Source organism: Cynocephalus volans, chromosome 10, assembly GCF_027409185.1.
Source record: "Cynocephalus volans isolate mCynVol1 chromosome 10, mCynVol1.pri, whole genome shotgun sequence".
Lineage (NCBI taxonomy): Eukaryota > Metazoa > Chordata > Mammalia > Dermoptera > Cynocephalidae > Cynocephalus > Cynocephalus volans.
This window is the reverse complement of record NC_084469.1, coordinates 29,341,670-29,359,773: the sequence shown is the minus strand read 5'-3', so window position 1 is coordinate 29,359,773 and position 18,104 is coordinate 29,341,670. Positions and strand designations below refer to the sequence as shown.

Sequence of the window (18,104 nt, the reverse complement as noted above, 5' to 3'; positions counted from 1 at the left end):
AAATCATGGACTTTTTATTTATTTTTTTGGCTGGCTGGTACAGGGATCTGAACCTGTGACCTTGGTGTTATAAGGCTGTGCTCTAACCAACTGAGTTAATTCCATGGACTTTTGAAAGTATCCTCATATTCCTAGTAAAAATTTCAAACAGTTATAGATGTATATAGAGTAAAATGTGGTCACTTGTTTTGTAAACTATTCATGAAGCTATTTATATGTTTTTGGCTTGTACATCATTTTTGGGTAACTATTTCCCTTAATTTCTTTTACATTTACATCTGTGAGTTTGGGGTTTTAATTCTTAACTTGAGCTTGAGCACTTAAGAAGTCTGCCATTTCATAGCTCTTCCTTTATCCAGTCAGGAAACCACACTGCCTTTTTCCTGCTTTCTCAGGGCCCCGGTCAGCTTCTCATATTCTTTTCTTTCTTGCAGTAGGTCGCAAGAACTCAGTTTGCCCTCTCTGTTCATTGGAACACACAGATTGATGAGACGTAGGCATTGGTATACAGAGATTAAAACAACCAAAAATGATCTTTAACCTCAGGGAGCACTTGGTCATGTGGAGAAGACAGAAACATAAATATGTATGATTATAGTGCAGTATGGCAAGTGCTGTGATAAAAGCAAGCATGGGAGGCTATCGGAGTATGCAATTAGAGCATGTAATCTAGGAATGGTGAGAGAAGGCTGGGATGAGGTGGCATTTTGCAGCTCAAGTATGATCAAGTATGATGTAAGGGCATTTCTACACTGAGGCACGAAAGCTTGAAAGAAGCATGGAGCCTTAGGGAACTGCAAGTGGTTCAGTATGGCTGGACACTACGATGTGAGAAGTGCTCTTGCTAGAAACTTGAGTCATCCTTTACCCCTTCTTTTCCTTTGTTCCCACATCCAGTCAATACCAAGTGCTATTGAATTCATGCCCTGAATATAACTTGAAGCCATCTACTTCTCTCTGTTCTCATTGTCACCATCCTAGTACAAGCTATCATCATTTCAGTAATCCACACACTGTTGAAAGAAGTTCCTAATTGTCTTTTCACGTTTATGCCTGGTCCTCTTCTGGCCTTTCTTTTTAGACAGTATCCCAAATGAGTGTCCAAATACACATTTCTTTCTTTCTTTCTTTTTTTTTTTTTAAATTAGATGAGTGGTAAGGGGATCTTAACCCTTGACTTGGTGTTTTCAGCACCATGTTCTCCCAAGTGAGCTAACCAACCATTCCTATATAGGGATCTGAACCCACGGCAAATACACATTTCTGATCATGTCACTCCCCTCTTGAAAGTCTTCAGTTGTCTCTTTTCGCTCCTATAATCAGGTCCAAATTTCTTGACCTAGTTCATGGGGCCCCCTATGATCTGGTTTTTGCTACTTACCTTACACCTCTCTTCCTTCCTTTGTTACTGTGTTCTAGCCACACTGGCTTCTTCCTTGAAGAGTCCAAGCTCTTTTCTGGCCCCTAGCTGTTGTACATTCTCTCAGCCCGCAGTGCACTTCCCTCTCTCCAGTTCTTCTGCCTTTATCAGTCCCATTCTTATCTTTCAGGTGTCACCCTAAGCTTTTCCTGATCCCCAAGACTGGCTGTTTCTCCTTCATAATACCACATTTCTAGCTAAGTAATTTTAGGTGTAGTTTTGTTTTGTTGCTGTCCCTTGCTAGATTGAGGACTCTATGACAGTAGGGTCATATCTAGTTTGTTCACTCATTTGTCCCCAGTGTCTGCATATAGAAGATTCTAAATAAATTTCAGTTGACTATACAAATGAGGGGAAGAACAGTGAGGGATGAGGCTGGAGAAGGTAATGGGCCAGATCCTTCATAAATACTGGGAAGTTTGGATATCAGGACTTGAGGATTTTAAGCAGGGAGATGACATAATAGGATTTGTGTAATTACTATTTCCAATACTTCTACTGTTGGAACAGATTTGCCTTTTAAAGGGAATTTTTTAAAGTGCAGAAGTAAGCAATTTATTGTACCTAAATCAAACAAAAATGTGTATATAGTTTAAAGTGAAAGTCACTTGTATTCCTACCTTCAGAGACAACGCTGTTAACTATTTGACAGATGTTCTTCCAGACCTTTTTCTATGCATTTATAAGTGTGTTCACATGCACACATACCGCAGAAATAGGAAATATGTTTTTTTAAAAATGGGATTATACTATGTATAATAATCTGCAGTTTTCTTTTTTAAATTATTAGTTGGACATATAGTCAGTTCCGCTATAATGCAACACATACATTTCTAAAAATTACTGTGCTATGCAAAATTATGCCATAAAATCCACACAAGCCTTATGGGGAAAATAGAATTAGGAGTACAATACTCAAAAAATTTCCTCAGTGACATAGTGGGGGGGGAAAAAAAGATAGGAACCTAATTAACAACAGTAAAAAACAGTTGTACAATTTTATACATGTTGAATATTTGAGAAGGACATAAATACTAGGTGAAATATGGCCCTTTATGTTAAAAAAGAGATGACATTTGCTTGTGGAAGTGGGCTTCAGAAAGGTTGCACCTTGTGAGTTACTGTGATGTGCTAGAAGGAGGGTTACTTGAACGTGGATGGGCAGGTGTAACACCAGATGTGGATAGGTGTGTTTGTAGGATGTGTTCACATGGTGAACTGAGGAAGCTAATAGATGTTTGGGAGGTGTGTGTGTGTGTGTGTTGTGTATTCCTGTATGGTTTGATTCAGCTGGGTGCAGTTTTCTGTGTTGATCTGGTGTTTCTTGTGAACAAAATCACACATAAGCAAAAGCAAAACTTGTGTTATGCTCACATTGTTCCCAAATATATTGATCGCAATGGAACAAATTCACGTTTTCAAAACGAGCATTATAGCAGAACTGGCTGTATTTCCACTTGCCTGAGAATATCTTTTCTTAGTATGTTCTTAATATGGCTGTATAATATTCTATTACAAAGTTGTATACAAGGGTACTACAAAAAGTTTGTGGGAAAATAGAATTGAAAGGTAATATGAATCCTTCTATGAACTTTCTGAAGACCCCTGGTGTTATTTATTTATGGTGGCTGGCCGGTATGGGGAACCGAACCCTTGACCTTGGTGTTACAAGGGTGTGCTGAATTTATTTAACTTATCTATGTAATTTAAATATTTTTGTGCATTGCTTGTCCCTTTTAATTGCCCTTTTTGGGTGATCATCCTTAATAGGAACTGCTCTTTTGGCAATGCCTGCTGTGTTTCTAGCACACACTACTAAAATTTAGATCCATGAATAAATGGAAGGTTTGGTTTCAGGTGGTTGTTAGTAATGGTAGTAATGTCCCAACTAGTTTTTTCTCTTTCTGCTAAGCATGGGCTTTGGATCTCTCTCTGAATGGTTGGAGGAGGTTAGCTTGTGGGTTGTTGGTTTTCAGCCTTGAGATGTGGTTTGGGTTGAACATCCAGCCTGGGGAGGGGCTGCCAACCTCAACTGCAAGTGGCGTCCCATTGAGATTCACATTTAAACTCTTCCCCTTGCCAGACAGGCCACTCAAAGTCAGTGTTGCCAGGGTTCTGAATATTCTTTATTTAGTGGATGTGCCTTCTGCTATGCCTTATCTCCCTTTGGAAATCAGAAAGGAGTACGGCTTGGCAAATGAGTTGTTGCTGACAGTCAGCGAGTTGATTAAGGATATTAAATTATAGCTTCAGAAATCACTTTTATACAGAAAAGCAAGGCTCTCTGATGAAACTGCTGAGGATTTTTTAAAGATCTGATTGTTCTGTTATCAGCATCTTTTTTCCCCCCACTACCTTAGAGTTTAAATATAAAAAAGGGATCTTCAGAAAACACCACAGTTAATATTATCAGCATCTTGAATAGAATGTAAATGCATGTCTGTCTGGAGAAGAATGAGCATGTGAGAATGGAAGCTGTTGATAGATGTTTGTCTCTGGAACTTTAGTGAGTCCTCGTTTTCTTGAATGATTTGGTTTACCATTCTCAGCATTTCCCCAGCCCACTGTGACTATTGTACTAATAGCATGCTTGGTGCTGTGTGTAGAAAATACGTCATTGTATATTTGGACAAGCTCTTGTCCCTGCTTTTTGGCCTCTCTGAATATGTTTTGTGTTCGGTCTGAACTGTACCTTAATAGCTCCTAATACCTGTTATCTGGTCTTTCCTAATTTGAACCTCTCGTATCTTGTTTCACCCAGCGAATGATATTGTTTGCTTTGGTTTTGCTCCTTTTGCCCCTCTTCCTTCTGTCACATATTGTTATTTATTTCTATTCATAATGTCTTTTTATAGGACTTGTTTAGATCTGGAGATTTTTTTTTTGTTTGGTAGCCGGCCTGCACTGGGATCTGAACCCTTGACCTTGGGTTATTAGCACCACGCTCTATTGAGTGACGGTCTGGAGAATTTAATGTAGTTGCCCCTGAGTTTTTGGAATAGGAGGCTGTGTTCTGGGTCCAGTGCTAACCAGACTAAAGTTTAGTTTACTTAATCTGTTGTGCCAGCTTTGTGCTAAGATTGTAAAGATGAATATAACATTGTTATTTTCTTAGATTGCATAGAGTTTAGTGTATGGGTCAGCACACTTTTTTCCATGAAAGGTCAGGTAGCAAATATTTTAGGCTGTGTAGGCTGTATGGTCTCTGTTGCAACTACTCAGCTTTGCCATTGTAGTGCTAAAGTAGCCATGGACAAGACATAAATGAATGAGCTTGGCTGTGTTCCAATAAAACTGCATTTACAAAGATAGGTGGTAGATTGGATTTGGCCTGTGGGCCTAGTTTGCTAAATTCTGCTCTAGTGGAAGGAATACCTACATAAACAGATGTTTCAGTATACAGCTGATTCTTGTTTGTGATAGTTATGTCCTAAAAAGTCACCACAGAAACTAAATTAATGAATACTGGACATTGCTCCTAAGGGAAATATGGAGTTAGGCTTCAGTGAGCCTCTGTTCACAACATTTTAGTCAGCTGATCAGTATATAACCTATTTTATGTGTATTTTTGTTTAAAGATACCTTATTTCAGTGTATATTGTTGATTCATTAACATTGAGCTCACAGCCAACAGTACTGTAACTCATGCCTGAACAATGCTCATATTTTCTCCATAAGCCACATCATGGCCTTCTTGCACTTAGGAGCACTAGACAGCACTTCAGCACTATGCTCGGGGGCCCATTTTAAACAGCAAAATCACCATCAAAAACACAAAAATGTGGAAAATGTGACACTAAACAGACCACAAAAAGAACTTGTTTAAATTATTGCATGAAACAAGGAGGCAGAGGATTGCCTTGTTTTTTTTTTTTTTTTTCTTTTTTTCTTTTTATGGTTTTTTTTTTAAAAGACTATTAAGGGGATCTTAACCCTTGACTTGGTGTTGTCAGCACCATGTTCTCCAAAGTAAGTGAACCAGCCATCCCTATATGGGATCCGAACCCATGGCCTTGGTGTTACCAGCACCACACTCTCCCGAGTGAGCCACGGGCTGGCCCAGAGGATTGCCTTGTTTGACCTTAGCTAGGAACATGTGTATTGGGTGACTCAAATGTTTTGTTGCCCTGTGCATGTCCAAGAATGACTGCAAAAGCACCTTGAACATTGATTTTGGGGTTACAAATAAGTTTTAGCGGGTAAGTGAATTCACAAATACAAAATCCATGAATAATGAGCATCGACTGTATTGTGGTGAGTGCCATGAAGGAGGTATTGGGTAATTTGAAAGCACAGAGAAGGGCACTTGGTCCAGTCCTGACAGAGGCATGGGTTGAGGTGAGGGGAAAGAAGAGCAAATTCAAAAGGCTTCCTGGAAAAGTTAACTGGGCAGAGCGGGAAGAGTGTATTCCAAGTAGAAGTAACAGAATGAATAAGGACAGAGAAGGTGTGAAACAGCAGTGGGCTTGCAGGGTACCTAAATCTATGGTAATTTAGGAGCTAATGTGAGAAAGTTGGAGAGGTTGAGAGGAGGCTGAGCATTCCACGAGAGCTATCGTCCCATTTGGTGCTATGATGTGCATGGAAGGTGGTTAGTGGGCTGGTCTCCTATAATATACTTTTGGATTCTGGAAATAACAATTTATTTCTGGAATCTCTCATTGTTTACTTGTGATGCCTGTGTTGTTAATTCAACAAAAGCAGCACTATTCCATTCCTTAAATGTGGTAAGGTGGAGGTTGATTATTTTTGGCCCCATAGTTTGCTGATTGAAAAAGTTTAAGGCCTACTGTCTTTTATTTTTATTTATTTATTTTGTTTGTTTGTTTTTGTTTTTTGGCAGCTGGCCAGTAAGGGGATCCAAACCTTGGTGTTCCACACTGCGCTCTAACCAACTGAGCTAACTGGCCAGCCCAGGGCTACTCTCTTAGACAGTGCTTTAGACATTCTTTTGTTTGTTTGTTTGCTTTTAATTTAAATTTTAAAATTTTTTTATTGTGATAAAATGTATCTATCAAAGATTGCCATTTTAATTTAAGCATTTTTAAAGATACAATTGTGTGGAATTAATTACATTCTTAGTGCTGTGAAAGTGCTATCTCTATCTACTTCTAAAAGTTTTTTGTCACTCTTAAACATAGACTTTATACCCATTAAGCAATAACTTCTCATTCTTCCTTTCCCCCCATTTCTGGTAACCTCTAATCTACTACTGTCTCTGAAAAAATTTTTTTCTTTTTAATTTATTTTTTAAATTTTATTATTATTTTTTTTTGTCTTTTTGTGACCGGCTGAACCGCGCTCAGCCAGTGAGCGCACCGGCCATCCTTATATAGGATCCGAACCCGTGGCGGGAGCACTGCTGCACTCCCAGTGCCGCACTCTCCCGAGTGCGCCACAGGGTTGGCCCTTAATTTATTTTTTAATTGACTAATGATTTCATATATTTATTGAGTACAGTATGATATTTGATACATTTATATAGGGTACAATGATCATTTTGGGGTATTTAGCTTATCCTAGTGCTTTCCACATTTTGAACTGAAACTTACTAGAGTCTCTGTGTCTTGGTTGTTTGAGGAAATTGCCACTAGCTTGGATTAAGTAGGGAAAAACTTTCTTTTTTATTTATAACAAATTTTATTGCTTCTAAAATCTACAAAGCCAGCACATGATTATTGTAAAAAATTTGAAAATGCAGATAAATAATAATATATTTTTACATCCTAGATAGAACCAATTTTAACATCTTAGGGTATGCTCTTCCTGTATGTTTATATATAGGGCACAGCATTTAGGTTGGAAATGTCTAATGCACATTTAGAAATCAGAAGGGAAAAATCTATGCCTAATTATTAAACAACCCAGAATCTGATTGGAAAAGTGGTATTCTAATTTCTTAGGTCAACACAGTTGTCTGTATTTTCCTGTTTTATGAAAGTAGCATAATTAGAGTGACACCTGAAGGTCCTCCCTCCCACGTGTAAAGATACTTCTCAAGCCACATGAATAGGGAAGAGCAAGTTCAAGGAGGGTTAGACATCCAACACACTGATTATTGTTTGAAAGATCAAGTCTGAAAGGGTTCATTTCATGAGGAATCATCTTGAACTAGTGATAAATTGAGGTATGGGACATTAATTTGAGGCCCTCAGGCATTGATAGTTTGTGACCTTGTTTCGAAAGGTGGGTTGTACTTGGTGAAGTTTCTAGGCCATAATGCTGGGTTTGGTTTCTATGTTGGTGGGAATAGAGGTTAAAAGAGATCTTATAGAAGAGTGATTACCTTTTTTAATATTTTAATTAAAGAAATATTTTTAATAGGTGATATATCACGTGGGTGTATATATGATTATCTTCCTTTCCTTACATTATTAGTGGCATGTCATGCACACTGTTATTTACCTTTGCTTTTTTTTTTTCGTATTACCATTGAACTAGGAAGATCCTTTTGTGAGTGATTGCCCTCAAGTTCATTGTGTTTCTCTAGAGGCTAGTAGCTTGATAGCTTTCATTAGTTTTGTCCAGCATCTTATATGTCAGAGGCAGGATAGTGCAGATTAACACCTTGGGCTTTGGAAAGTCCTGAGTTCAAGTCCTAAATTTATCAGATACCAGCTTTGAGACTTTGGGTATGTTCCTTAGTCTGGCTGAGCTTCAGTTTCCTCATCTGTAAGATGGCGATAATTATGATAAAGTTGTCTCCCTAAGGTTAAGAATCATAGTTTTTGCCTGATTTTGCATGTTGCCCTGTCCGAATCTCTTGTGTTTTCCTTAGAGGCTGTATTATAAGTTGAGAATAATAATTTTATTTCTTACTCTGAATACATGGCTATATGTACAGTTGGATAGTATATAAGTATATATATATTTTGCATTTAATCAATAGTCCAGCAAAGTGAAAGTTGGCCAGCAAAGGTAGCTTCACTGTGGAAAACCCAGGCCAGGTAGCCTGTATGCTTAAGGGCTTTTTAAAAAAAGTATAGGCCTTTAGGGCTGGCCCGTGGCTCACTCGGGAGAGTGTGGTGCTGATAACACCAAGGCCACGGGTTCGGATCCTATATAGGGATGGCTGGTTCGCTCACTGGCTGAACATGGTGCTGACAACACCAAGCCAAGGGTTAAGATCCCCTTACTGGTCATCTTTTAAAAAAAAAGAAAAAAAGTGTAGGCCTTTTTTTTAAAAAAAAAAAAGTATGGAATGCAGGTGGCATTTTTTTAGACCCATCATTTGTCTTGCTTTTCAGTTCCTCTTGCATAGCTTGTACATCTGAGTAGCTGTTGCTGCTGCTGCCACCACTACCACAGTGCTGAAGAAACCTATGTGTGGGTGGTACACATCTGATGCCTCCACCCTTCCCCCAGTACAACCACAGGTCAGAGCATTGTTTCAGGAGGCCTGCTTCCTTGGGCAAGATGACTTGCCTTGGATTGGAATGAGTTCCAATTCCTAGAGCCCTTTAGGTTTGCAGTTCCAGAGCTAGTGCCATTATGAAGTTTAGAACAAAGCTTTTGTCTTGGTTTTCTCTGGATTGTGTAAGCATTAATGTAATCTATAATGACAGAGAAAAGTTGAATCTCCTTGCTAGTAGGTAAATGTTTTATCTGTGATAACCCAATTATTTCATTGCCCCGTAAGGATATCATCATGGCAGAGAAAGTCAGCTTTATTTTTTGGCCTCATGGATACAAAAGTTCCATATCCATAAAGTGGGCATCATGCGGTTTTTCAGGGTTGCTGTGAGTTGATTTCATGTCATTTTAGTCCTTTACTCTCCTGTTATACTGTTTCACCCTGGAAGCTGTTAGAAATTATTCACAGATATTCTTCTGTGAACTGAGATTTGACAACATGTGATGACAGGAGTTCATAAAAGTCTCCTTATATAGGAATAAGGCCCCAAATGGCTCTCTTTTTCTTAAGCCATAAGAAATATAAGAAACAGCTTGGTGAGATTATTCTCAAAGAAGATCAGAAGCAGGAAGGACTCAGTTTTTCAGATATCGATAATATGCAGTATGCTTTGAGGAACAGCCCCTAGTAGGCAAGGACTGGGGCTTCTTGCCTTTATCACTGCTGGACCTTAGGGCTAATGTCTTTGTCTCTTTGTGGTTGGCAGTGAGTGGAAGTTTCTCAAAGTACTTTGGCCCTACACAAACCCTTAACGCCCCATATGACCTCCGTCACCAAACCTCTTTAAGGGCTTTATTTTTATCCCAGTCATTCTGTTTCAAGATGTGAGGTTGGTTTCTTTCCTCTAACAGAGCACAGTTCTCTGGGGGAAGAAACAGAGTGCCAAGGTGCAGTTGAGGCTGGTTAAACACCAAAACCACACTCTTCGTCTTTCTGGGCTTGAGACATGACATAAGCCATGCTGCAAATACCAGCTTCCACTCTGTGAAGAAACCTCATCACTCATTTCATTTATTTTTTGTGTTTTGTATTTTTACACAAGTAAGATGTGGAGGAATAAAAGGTGCACCTTCCCATTGTGCTTCAGCCAGAAATCTAATTCTGAGAATGGACACTTTCTTAAAATCCAGCATTTCCCAGTTTAAGGTTTTTCATCTTCCCCAAAGGTGTTGATGAGAACTCTCACAGCTCACCAGGTCTCAGGAAGCCAGATTACCAACATATCCTGTTCGCGTGCATGTGTGCATTCTGTGTTACCCACAGGCCACTTTCCACCCCATGTGACCTTTAGTTCACCATCCGGAAAGTCAGGACCCAGATACCAGTCAGAATTTCCAGGCTTTGGTTTGGTTTAGACATTTTAGAGAATGTTAACAGCAATAATTGTAAAGAGAATTTTTGAGTGGCACGCACGGTTATAGGAAGTAATATATACTGAAGAGAGGGGGAAAGGCGTTGTCTGGGCTCTTTGCAGTGTTTGGAAATGAACACCGAAACAACTGAAATGCACAGGGGAAGAGAAGGAGCGGTCATCAGAGAACTGTTTAATTGATTAGAAGTCAAACATGTGCCCTAATTCTTAGATTTTTTTGTATGTGTTTTGTTTTTGTTTTTGTTTTTGTTTTTGTTTCGGTGGCTGGCCGGTACAGGGATCTGAGCCCTTGACCTTGATGCTGTAACACCATGTTCTAACCAACTGAGCTAACTGGCCAGGCCTACTCTTAGGTTTTAAGGCTAAATTCTGAAGTTCTTATTTCATTCTTTAAAATTGTAATGTATGTTATTAGAGTTGTTTATAATACATGTAAGACATAAGGAGCCATTTAAAAAGAACAATACGTGACAGAGATGTATGTGGCCCCCAAAGCCTAAATTATATATTGTTTGTCTCTTTACAGAAAAAGAAGCTGGGAGGGTTGAAGGCAGTTAATGCTGAGGTCCTTTATTTGGGACATTGATTGTTAATGAGGGTGTTTTCGCTTTTGGGGGCAGACAGTTCCTTGTTATGCAGACCTGTCATTGTAGGATGTTAACATTCCTGACCCCTCCCACTCAATGCCAGTAGCGGCCCACACACATTTCCAAACACTCCCTGTGAGAGGCTGTACTACTCTGGTTGAGATTAAAAACACCCTAAGTTTTCTCCTTCATTTCTTAGAGAAATGGACTTGGGATTTGGGTCTTCATGGCATAGGGATCAAGAATAATGAGAGAATTTGAGTAGCTAGTGGAGTAAGGAGAGTTTTCAGTAGGGTAGAATCAAAAGCTTTGAGGAAACCGTTAAATGGGTGCATTTGTTGCTTGTTCACCCATTTCAGAGATTGTTGAGATTGATTAATGATTTGTGAAAGGTTAGAAAATTGTGAAAGGTTAGATTGATTAATGATTTGCTCACGCTTTGAAAAGCTTGTTCCTCTCTATGTCTTTGGCTTTAATGTCCAGATAATTTTGAGGTATGTGGGAATTCAATGGTGTACTTGAGAGGCTTGTTCAAAGCCAGTGTGAAGATGTAGTTTTGGAATCTCATGAATAACCCGATATCCAGACTTAAGCCAGAACTCTGGCATTGGAGAATTTTCCAGCCTGGGAGAGTTGACTGGGAAAAGTCCTCCTTTGGCTCCTTACCAAGTTAGACAAGGCAGCAGTCAGCTGCTGAGTTCCAGCCAACTGGAATGTATATGAGGGTGTACTATAAATTGTCCCTTAGGGTCTAGCTCCTAGTCTGTGAAGAGCTTTCCAAATAAGAGTGAGACCTACACATTGGGTCCTTGTTCAATCTGCAGCTGTTACAGGAAGAAATAGAGTAGTGAGGTGATGTTGTTGTGTGAGCAGCTCAGTTTATATAGTAGCATACTGCCTGTTGTATGTGGTAAGAGACTGCACCGACCTTGTTTTCCCAAGTTGCCTCTCTACTGATTTCCTGTACTGGTTTTCCTTTCTGACCATACTCTTGGGGTGATATATCCACAGTTCTATCATTCTGTAATCCCTCTCTGCTCTTAAAGGTTCCAGAATTTCATCTGTCTACCCTATTTTCACCATCTTGGATATGATGTGTTTGGGCTAAGATAGAGAATATGAAATAATTATTTTCTTGGCTCATGAATCTTCCCCAGTCTGCAGACTATTTGTTTGGCTCCAGGGGGAACTCCAGGTTTTTTCCCTCTTGGAATCCTTTCACTTAACTCATAAATATTTAGTATTGAAGTTACTGCTCAGTTGTATTCTCCAGTATATAGCAGACTCTCTAGACAAGAAGGAATTTAAAATACTATCTAGACCCTCTGTCTTCTGATGCTTGAGTCCCTGTAAAAAGTATTAACCACACATTTTTATTTTTAAGAGCGTCAGTGAGTTTTTGAGTTGTCTTCCATCCATTGATCCAAAATTTATTGAGCATCTATTAGGAGAATCACTAGGCAGCTCTACTATTGCTTTTTCAAAGTCTTTCATGCCTAGAACCATAAGAGAGCTATGTAACTAGGTAACATGTTGATTACCAGGAGTATTGCTTTTACTGATTAGTACTTTGATGTACAGTTAGCCTGTATTAAGACAAATAAAGAGACCCAGGGAATCATTGCTATTTGCATTTTATGGTATCTTTTTTGTAGAAACCCATGGGAGAAATTTCTGCTTTTAGTTGTGCTGTGCAATATGTGGTGGTTTTTTTTTTTTTTTTTAAACTCTTGCACACTTAAGAATTCAGAACAATTCTCTCTTTATTTTAATTGTTCCAGAGGTTTTAGCAAAACTTGTAATTTCCTTTAATAAGTGTAAAGGACTTACTAGCATGCATTTTGTGTCATGACCTTACTGCTAGTGACCTCTTTATCTTTTTCACTTTGGCTCTTCTTGTTTTTAATCTCTTCTATTTTACAATACGGTATATACCTTTGTATGTTGCCCTAAATTACTGGCTTTACAGTTTTATATAGACGTTTTTCTCTTTTCACTTACTCAGTTGTAAAACCTCTCCTCAGGTCAACTCGTAGTCTCTGAGGAGATTAACCTTTTTCCCTGCCCTCTTTGAGGTCATTTCTGTAAATATTTAGTGGGTACCTTTATATGTTAATTGTTATTCTAGGTACTGCATGTAGAAAGGTAAATGATGCCTCCTCTCTTCTTGCCAAATGCCACCAACATGGTGTTCAGGCGCTTTGTGGAGGTTGGCCGGGTGGCCTGTGTCTCCTTTGGGCCTCATGCCAGAGAGCTGGTTGCGATCGTAGATGTTATTTATCAGAACAGGGCTGTGGTCGATGGACCTTGCACTCAGGTAAGGAGCCAGGCCATGCCTTTCAAGTGCATGCAGCTCACTGACATCATCCTTAAGTTCCCACACAGTGCCTGCCAGAAGTACGTGCGACAAGCCAGGCAGAAGGCTAATATCAGTACAAAATGGGCAGCAACAAGATGGGCCAAGAAGATTGAAGTCAGAGAAAGGAAGGCCAAAATGATTGATTTTGATCGTTACAAAGTCATGAAGGCAAAGAAAATGAGGAATAGAATAACCAAGAATGAGGTAAAGAAGCTTCAAAAGGCAGCTCTCCTAAAAGCTTCTCTCAAAAAAGCACCTACTGCTAAGGGTGCTATTGCAGCTGCAGCTGCTGCTGCTAAAGTTCCAGTAAAAATGGTGGCCACTGTGGGCAAGAAAGCTCCACCCCAGAAGGTTCCTGCCCAGAAAGCCACAGGCCAGAAGGCAGCACCTCCTCTGAAAGCGCAGAAGGGTCAAAAAGCTCTAGCTCAGAAAGTACTTGCTCCAAAGGCATCTGGCAAAAAAAGCGTTAAGAGGCTGTTATAAAAGTAATACAGATTCTTTCTGACAAAAAAAAAAAAAAAAGGTAAATGATGTTGGCCTCTTCAAAGATAGTCTAGTAAGAAAAATGGATATATAAATGAATACATGCAATAAAGTGCTACAAGTTTAATAATAGAAATATGTACACTGTACAGAGGTACAGAAGACAAAGAGATTAACTCTGGGTGAACAAGGAAAGGTACCTGGAAGGGTAACCTGTGTCCTTAATTTTGAAGGAGGAAAGAAGTTCTTCAGATTGATGTAGACAGCAAACTTTGCTGGCAGAAGGAACAACATGTATAAAAACACGATGTGGTTAGAAACTGCAAGGAGTGGTTGCTTCTGAGATTCCTAGCCAAGAGTCTTATCATTAGAATATCTTGGGCCATGGTACATATGTCCACATTGATGCTGTCTAATCAGTCAGTTGGAACTGAAGATTCATTACAGAGTAGATTGATTTAAGCTTTTGATTTGGCACAAGCTAGGAAGTGAATCCTTCAAATATTTCTCTGCTTTGTTTTATGCATTAGCAAAAGTTGACTCACCCTAAAGTCATGCCTTCCATCATTCTGGGACGCTTTCGGAGCCAAGTCCAGCTTGGCTTAGGAGTAAGTTATGTTTTGTGTTGTAACCATTGGCAATAAGTCCTATTCTTGCTCTTCATGCACACAGTAGGATGGCAACTATTGAAACATATGGGATAGAGGAATTGGTGTAATGCTCTGTGGATTTGCATTTTCCTGGGGTGTTTCTTTCTTGGTAAAGATGCTAAAACCTTGTTCTATCTAATGAGATTTTGAGCTGACTTGTACCACAAATTTCTGAGATGCTAGGTCCTAATTTGTAAAGCAAACTATGTTAAGGCTGTTGACATTCTCTCTGAGGAATTTCTTTGGCAGGTTTTCCTTTAGACTTCTAGACAGATCTGTAAAACAGTATGGCTTTAAAAATGCTTATAAGTGACAATATGTCAAAAGGTTGAAAAAGGCACTAATAGATACCCTTGGTGCCCCTTAGAAGCTGTCTCTTAACGGTCAATGCAGACTAGGAGACAGGTCTTTGGATTGCACCTTTAAATTTCTTTTTATTTCCACAAACAGATTTCTTAATCTTTTCCCCTGTGTCTACATCTGTAAAATAGAAATATAGTCTACACCATCAACAGATGTGGTATTTTAACACAGTGTAGCTTTCTGTACCTACATGGAGCCCCAAACTTTTAGCACAGTTACCTTCATTTCTAACACCTCAGAGTTAGAATCTTGGTGAGGATTAGAACAAATGGGGCAAAGGGTATTATTAGCTGTAGAATAAAGGCTTTTTGTGGAATGGCAGAAAAGGTCATGGTAATTTTTAAAAAATTATTACAGTATAATATATACACAGAAAAGTGCACATATCAAAGCTGTACAGGCTGATAAATTGTCACAGATTGAGCATGCTTTTGTAACCAGCAGAGTAATTGCTTTCTTACTTGTATTACTTTTATTCTTTTCTTTCTTTTTAACGCTAAACTCAATTTTTAAAAATACATTTAATGGTAATAGTGACAGGGATAGAGCAGTGTAAATAAATTAGTAAGACGTTAATGCTCATGTTTTTCTTGCTTTCTGATATGCCTGTTAAGATTGATTTTCATTATTGAGAGAGGGTAAGGCAAATGAAGGGAGAACTTGGAAGATAAAGAATTGGATCAGAGGTAAGAGAGTCAAATGTGTTTGCTGTGTCTTTTGAACTAGATAGTTTGGGTCTGGGAACCAGCGCTGAAATGGTAATGACTGACAAAAAACTAGCTGGAGGCAGGCCTTGCCCCTAGTAACAGTGAAACTGAGTCTCTCACCAACAGTGCTGTGGTTTTTGGCCTTAATGTTGAACAATCTGTCTGTTGGGGAGAAAAGTGACATCATGACCTGCCTACTCCTGGACCTGTTTCCTGATTCAGTTCAGATGTGGAATCCCAGAAGTTCTGCATTGCCATGTTTATAGCCTTGTCTTTGGTGTCAAGGCAAATTCCAGGCTCTACCAAGCCATATTGTTGTCTTTGTATAACTCAGTTTTATTTTAACAGTTTTCTTCTCTTTCTGCTGCTAGCTGCCAGTAAGGTAGAGTTGCCTCTGTTGATAAAGAGCAGATACAGAAGTTCACATCCAAACCTGAATAACCATTTTTAACTTGAAACACTTTTCCTAGGAGTTGAAGCGCCAGAATCCTTCCCTTATTTGGTGCCTTGCTTAAATCTGAAGCTCGTGTGACGTTGCCAGAGCTCCCTGTATGCTGGTTATTTGCTTTTTGGTGCCCACAGCAGAGTGTTTAGTGAACTCTTCTTTGTGACCACATCTGTCTTAAACTGAAGCTTCATTCTCCTTTGGGTACTTAGAGTAGTTCTTGCTCCTCCCTTTTTTGAGAGATTCAGGGGTTTTCCTGTATTGTGGTAGGTGGGTAGGCAGAGGTTATATTTTCACATTTTTTCTGGGCTGTGCACAGTCCCTTGGTAGTGTGTGAATGCACATATGTTCTTTAACTCTTTAAGAACGCTTTCCTTATTAATCAGGCAGATTGTGGGTTTATCTAGAAAATGTTAGGGATTTTTGTTGTTGTTGTTGCTGTTGTTTTATTGACGTGGAAAATAAGCTCTTACCCATTTTTATCTTTCTCTCTTCTTGCTGGCATTATCCTAGGGTGTCGTTGTTAAGTGCTTCCACCACCTTGCCATGTTATTATCTGGACTGAAAGTATCTACTTCTCAGTTGGTTTGGCCTGATGGTCCCTCAGTGAATGTCAGCTGGAACCATTGGTGGGTTTTTGTTTGGTGTTGCTTTAGCTTTTGGTCTTTGTATAAACATCCCCAGGGTTTGTCTCTCTTTGGTTCTGCTGAAAAGGTTACCTTTATTTTAAAGGCAAAAGATTAAGAACTCAGACTGTGGAGCCAGACTGCCTGAGTTGACCTTGGGCAAGTCACTTAACCTCTCTGTGCTCAGTTGTCTCATCTGTGTAACATGGAAAGAATAGCAGTTCTTACCAAACAGAGTCATTGTAAGGTTAAATGAGTTAATAGACAATAAAGTGCTTAGAATAGTGCCCTACACAGAGAAGATGTTATAGAAGTTTTACCATTATTATTGTTGTTGTTGTTGTTGTTGTTGTTGTTGTTGTTGAGTATGGCACCCTTGTTTTGTTCAGTTGGGAAAACTTGAGCCTGTAGTGTCTGAATTGTGTCTGAGTAGCTTGGGATACTTTTAATTTCTAATGTACAGAGCCAGCTCTGTAAATGTAACCTGTCCTTAGTTGGGGGGCTGCCGCCAAGCTTCTGAAAGGTGCAGTCAAATAGTTAAAATCAGATATTAGGCTATGCTGCCTTTTGTGTTGGTTATAAGCTGGGCAGAGAGCAAGGACAGGTGGGACTTTATTAGATAAAGTAAGGAGTGCTTGAGAAGGCATGCTAGGCAGAGAGAGGGCACAGCAGTGTAAAGAACATGGTGAATTTAGGGCACCATGAGTAATTCTTTGTCAGCAAGGGCGGATGCAGGAGCAGCAGCCAAAGACCAGACTGGAAAGGCTTTTTTTTTTTTTTTACCAAGTATTTATTGATCACCTGTGATGAGCCCTCTGTAGAGATACTGTGGTGAACAAAATACACAAAGTCCTTGTTATGATATATGTCTGCATGTATGTATCTATTTATATATAAATCATTTGATGATAAGTGCTGTGAAAGCAAGGTAAGCTAGAGCAGTAGTTCTCACACTTTGCTGTACAGTACAGTCATATGGAGAGCTTTTAAAAATCCCAGTGCTCAGATCTCACCCCATGCCAATTAAATAAGAATGTTTGGGGATGGAAGCCAGGCATCAGCATTTTTTAAAGATTCCTGTGCAATTTGAATGTGCTGTAAAGTTTGGGAACCAATGTGGAAGCTTGCTCAGCACATTCAAGGAATGGGAGAAGACAGGAGTGGAGTATTACGTAGGCCTTTTGTAGGCCATTATAAGGACTGTGGATTTGATTCTGATGTTAACTGTGGTCTCTTGTCTAATCACTTGGGCTGGAATATAGCAAATGGAATTGCTACTACTAAGGACCAGAATCCTTAAATCTTTTTTTTTTTTTTTTTTTGTCGTTTTTTCGTGACCGGCACTCAGCCAGTGAGTGCACTGGTCAGTCCTATATAGGATCCGAACCCGCGGCGGGAGCGTCGCCGCGCTGCCAGCGCAGCACTCTACCAAGTGCGCCACGGGCTCGGCCCAGAATCCTTAAATCTTGATGAAACTCTCTTTTCCTTTAAATACTTTTGTCTGGGTTTTACCAAATTGCCCTCCAAAAAGAGATGAATTTAAATTCTCACAGATAGTAATGAGTATGCTGTTTCCCTACAACATTAATATTAGTACTGTACTGTTTTTGTTATGAGTTTTTATGCGTATATTACCTGGATAACCTATTTAATCACTATGAAATCTATGTATTTTAGT

The 18,104-nt window shown here is 39.3% G+C and overlaps 2 protein-coding genes across 3 annotated transcripts in view; both read left to right on the top strand.

Annotated features, from left to right (window-relative positions):
• The window catches only part of SMG6 (SMG6 nonsense mediated mRNA decay factor), a 217,320-nt gene that overhangs the window by 23,922 nt on the left and 175,294 nt on the right, over window positions 1–18,104 (top strand). The gene's annotated exons all lie outside the window — the stretch shown is intronic.
• On the top strand, window positions 12,979–13,635 carry LOC134389515 (large ribosomal subunit protein eL14-like). Its single transcript, XM_063113079.1, has one exon. The coding sequence runs from the start codon at window positions 12,979–12,981 to the stop codon at window positions 13,633–13,635; it is 657 nt and encodes a 218-aa protein (XP_062969149.1).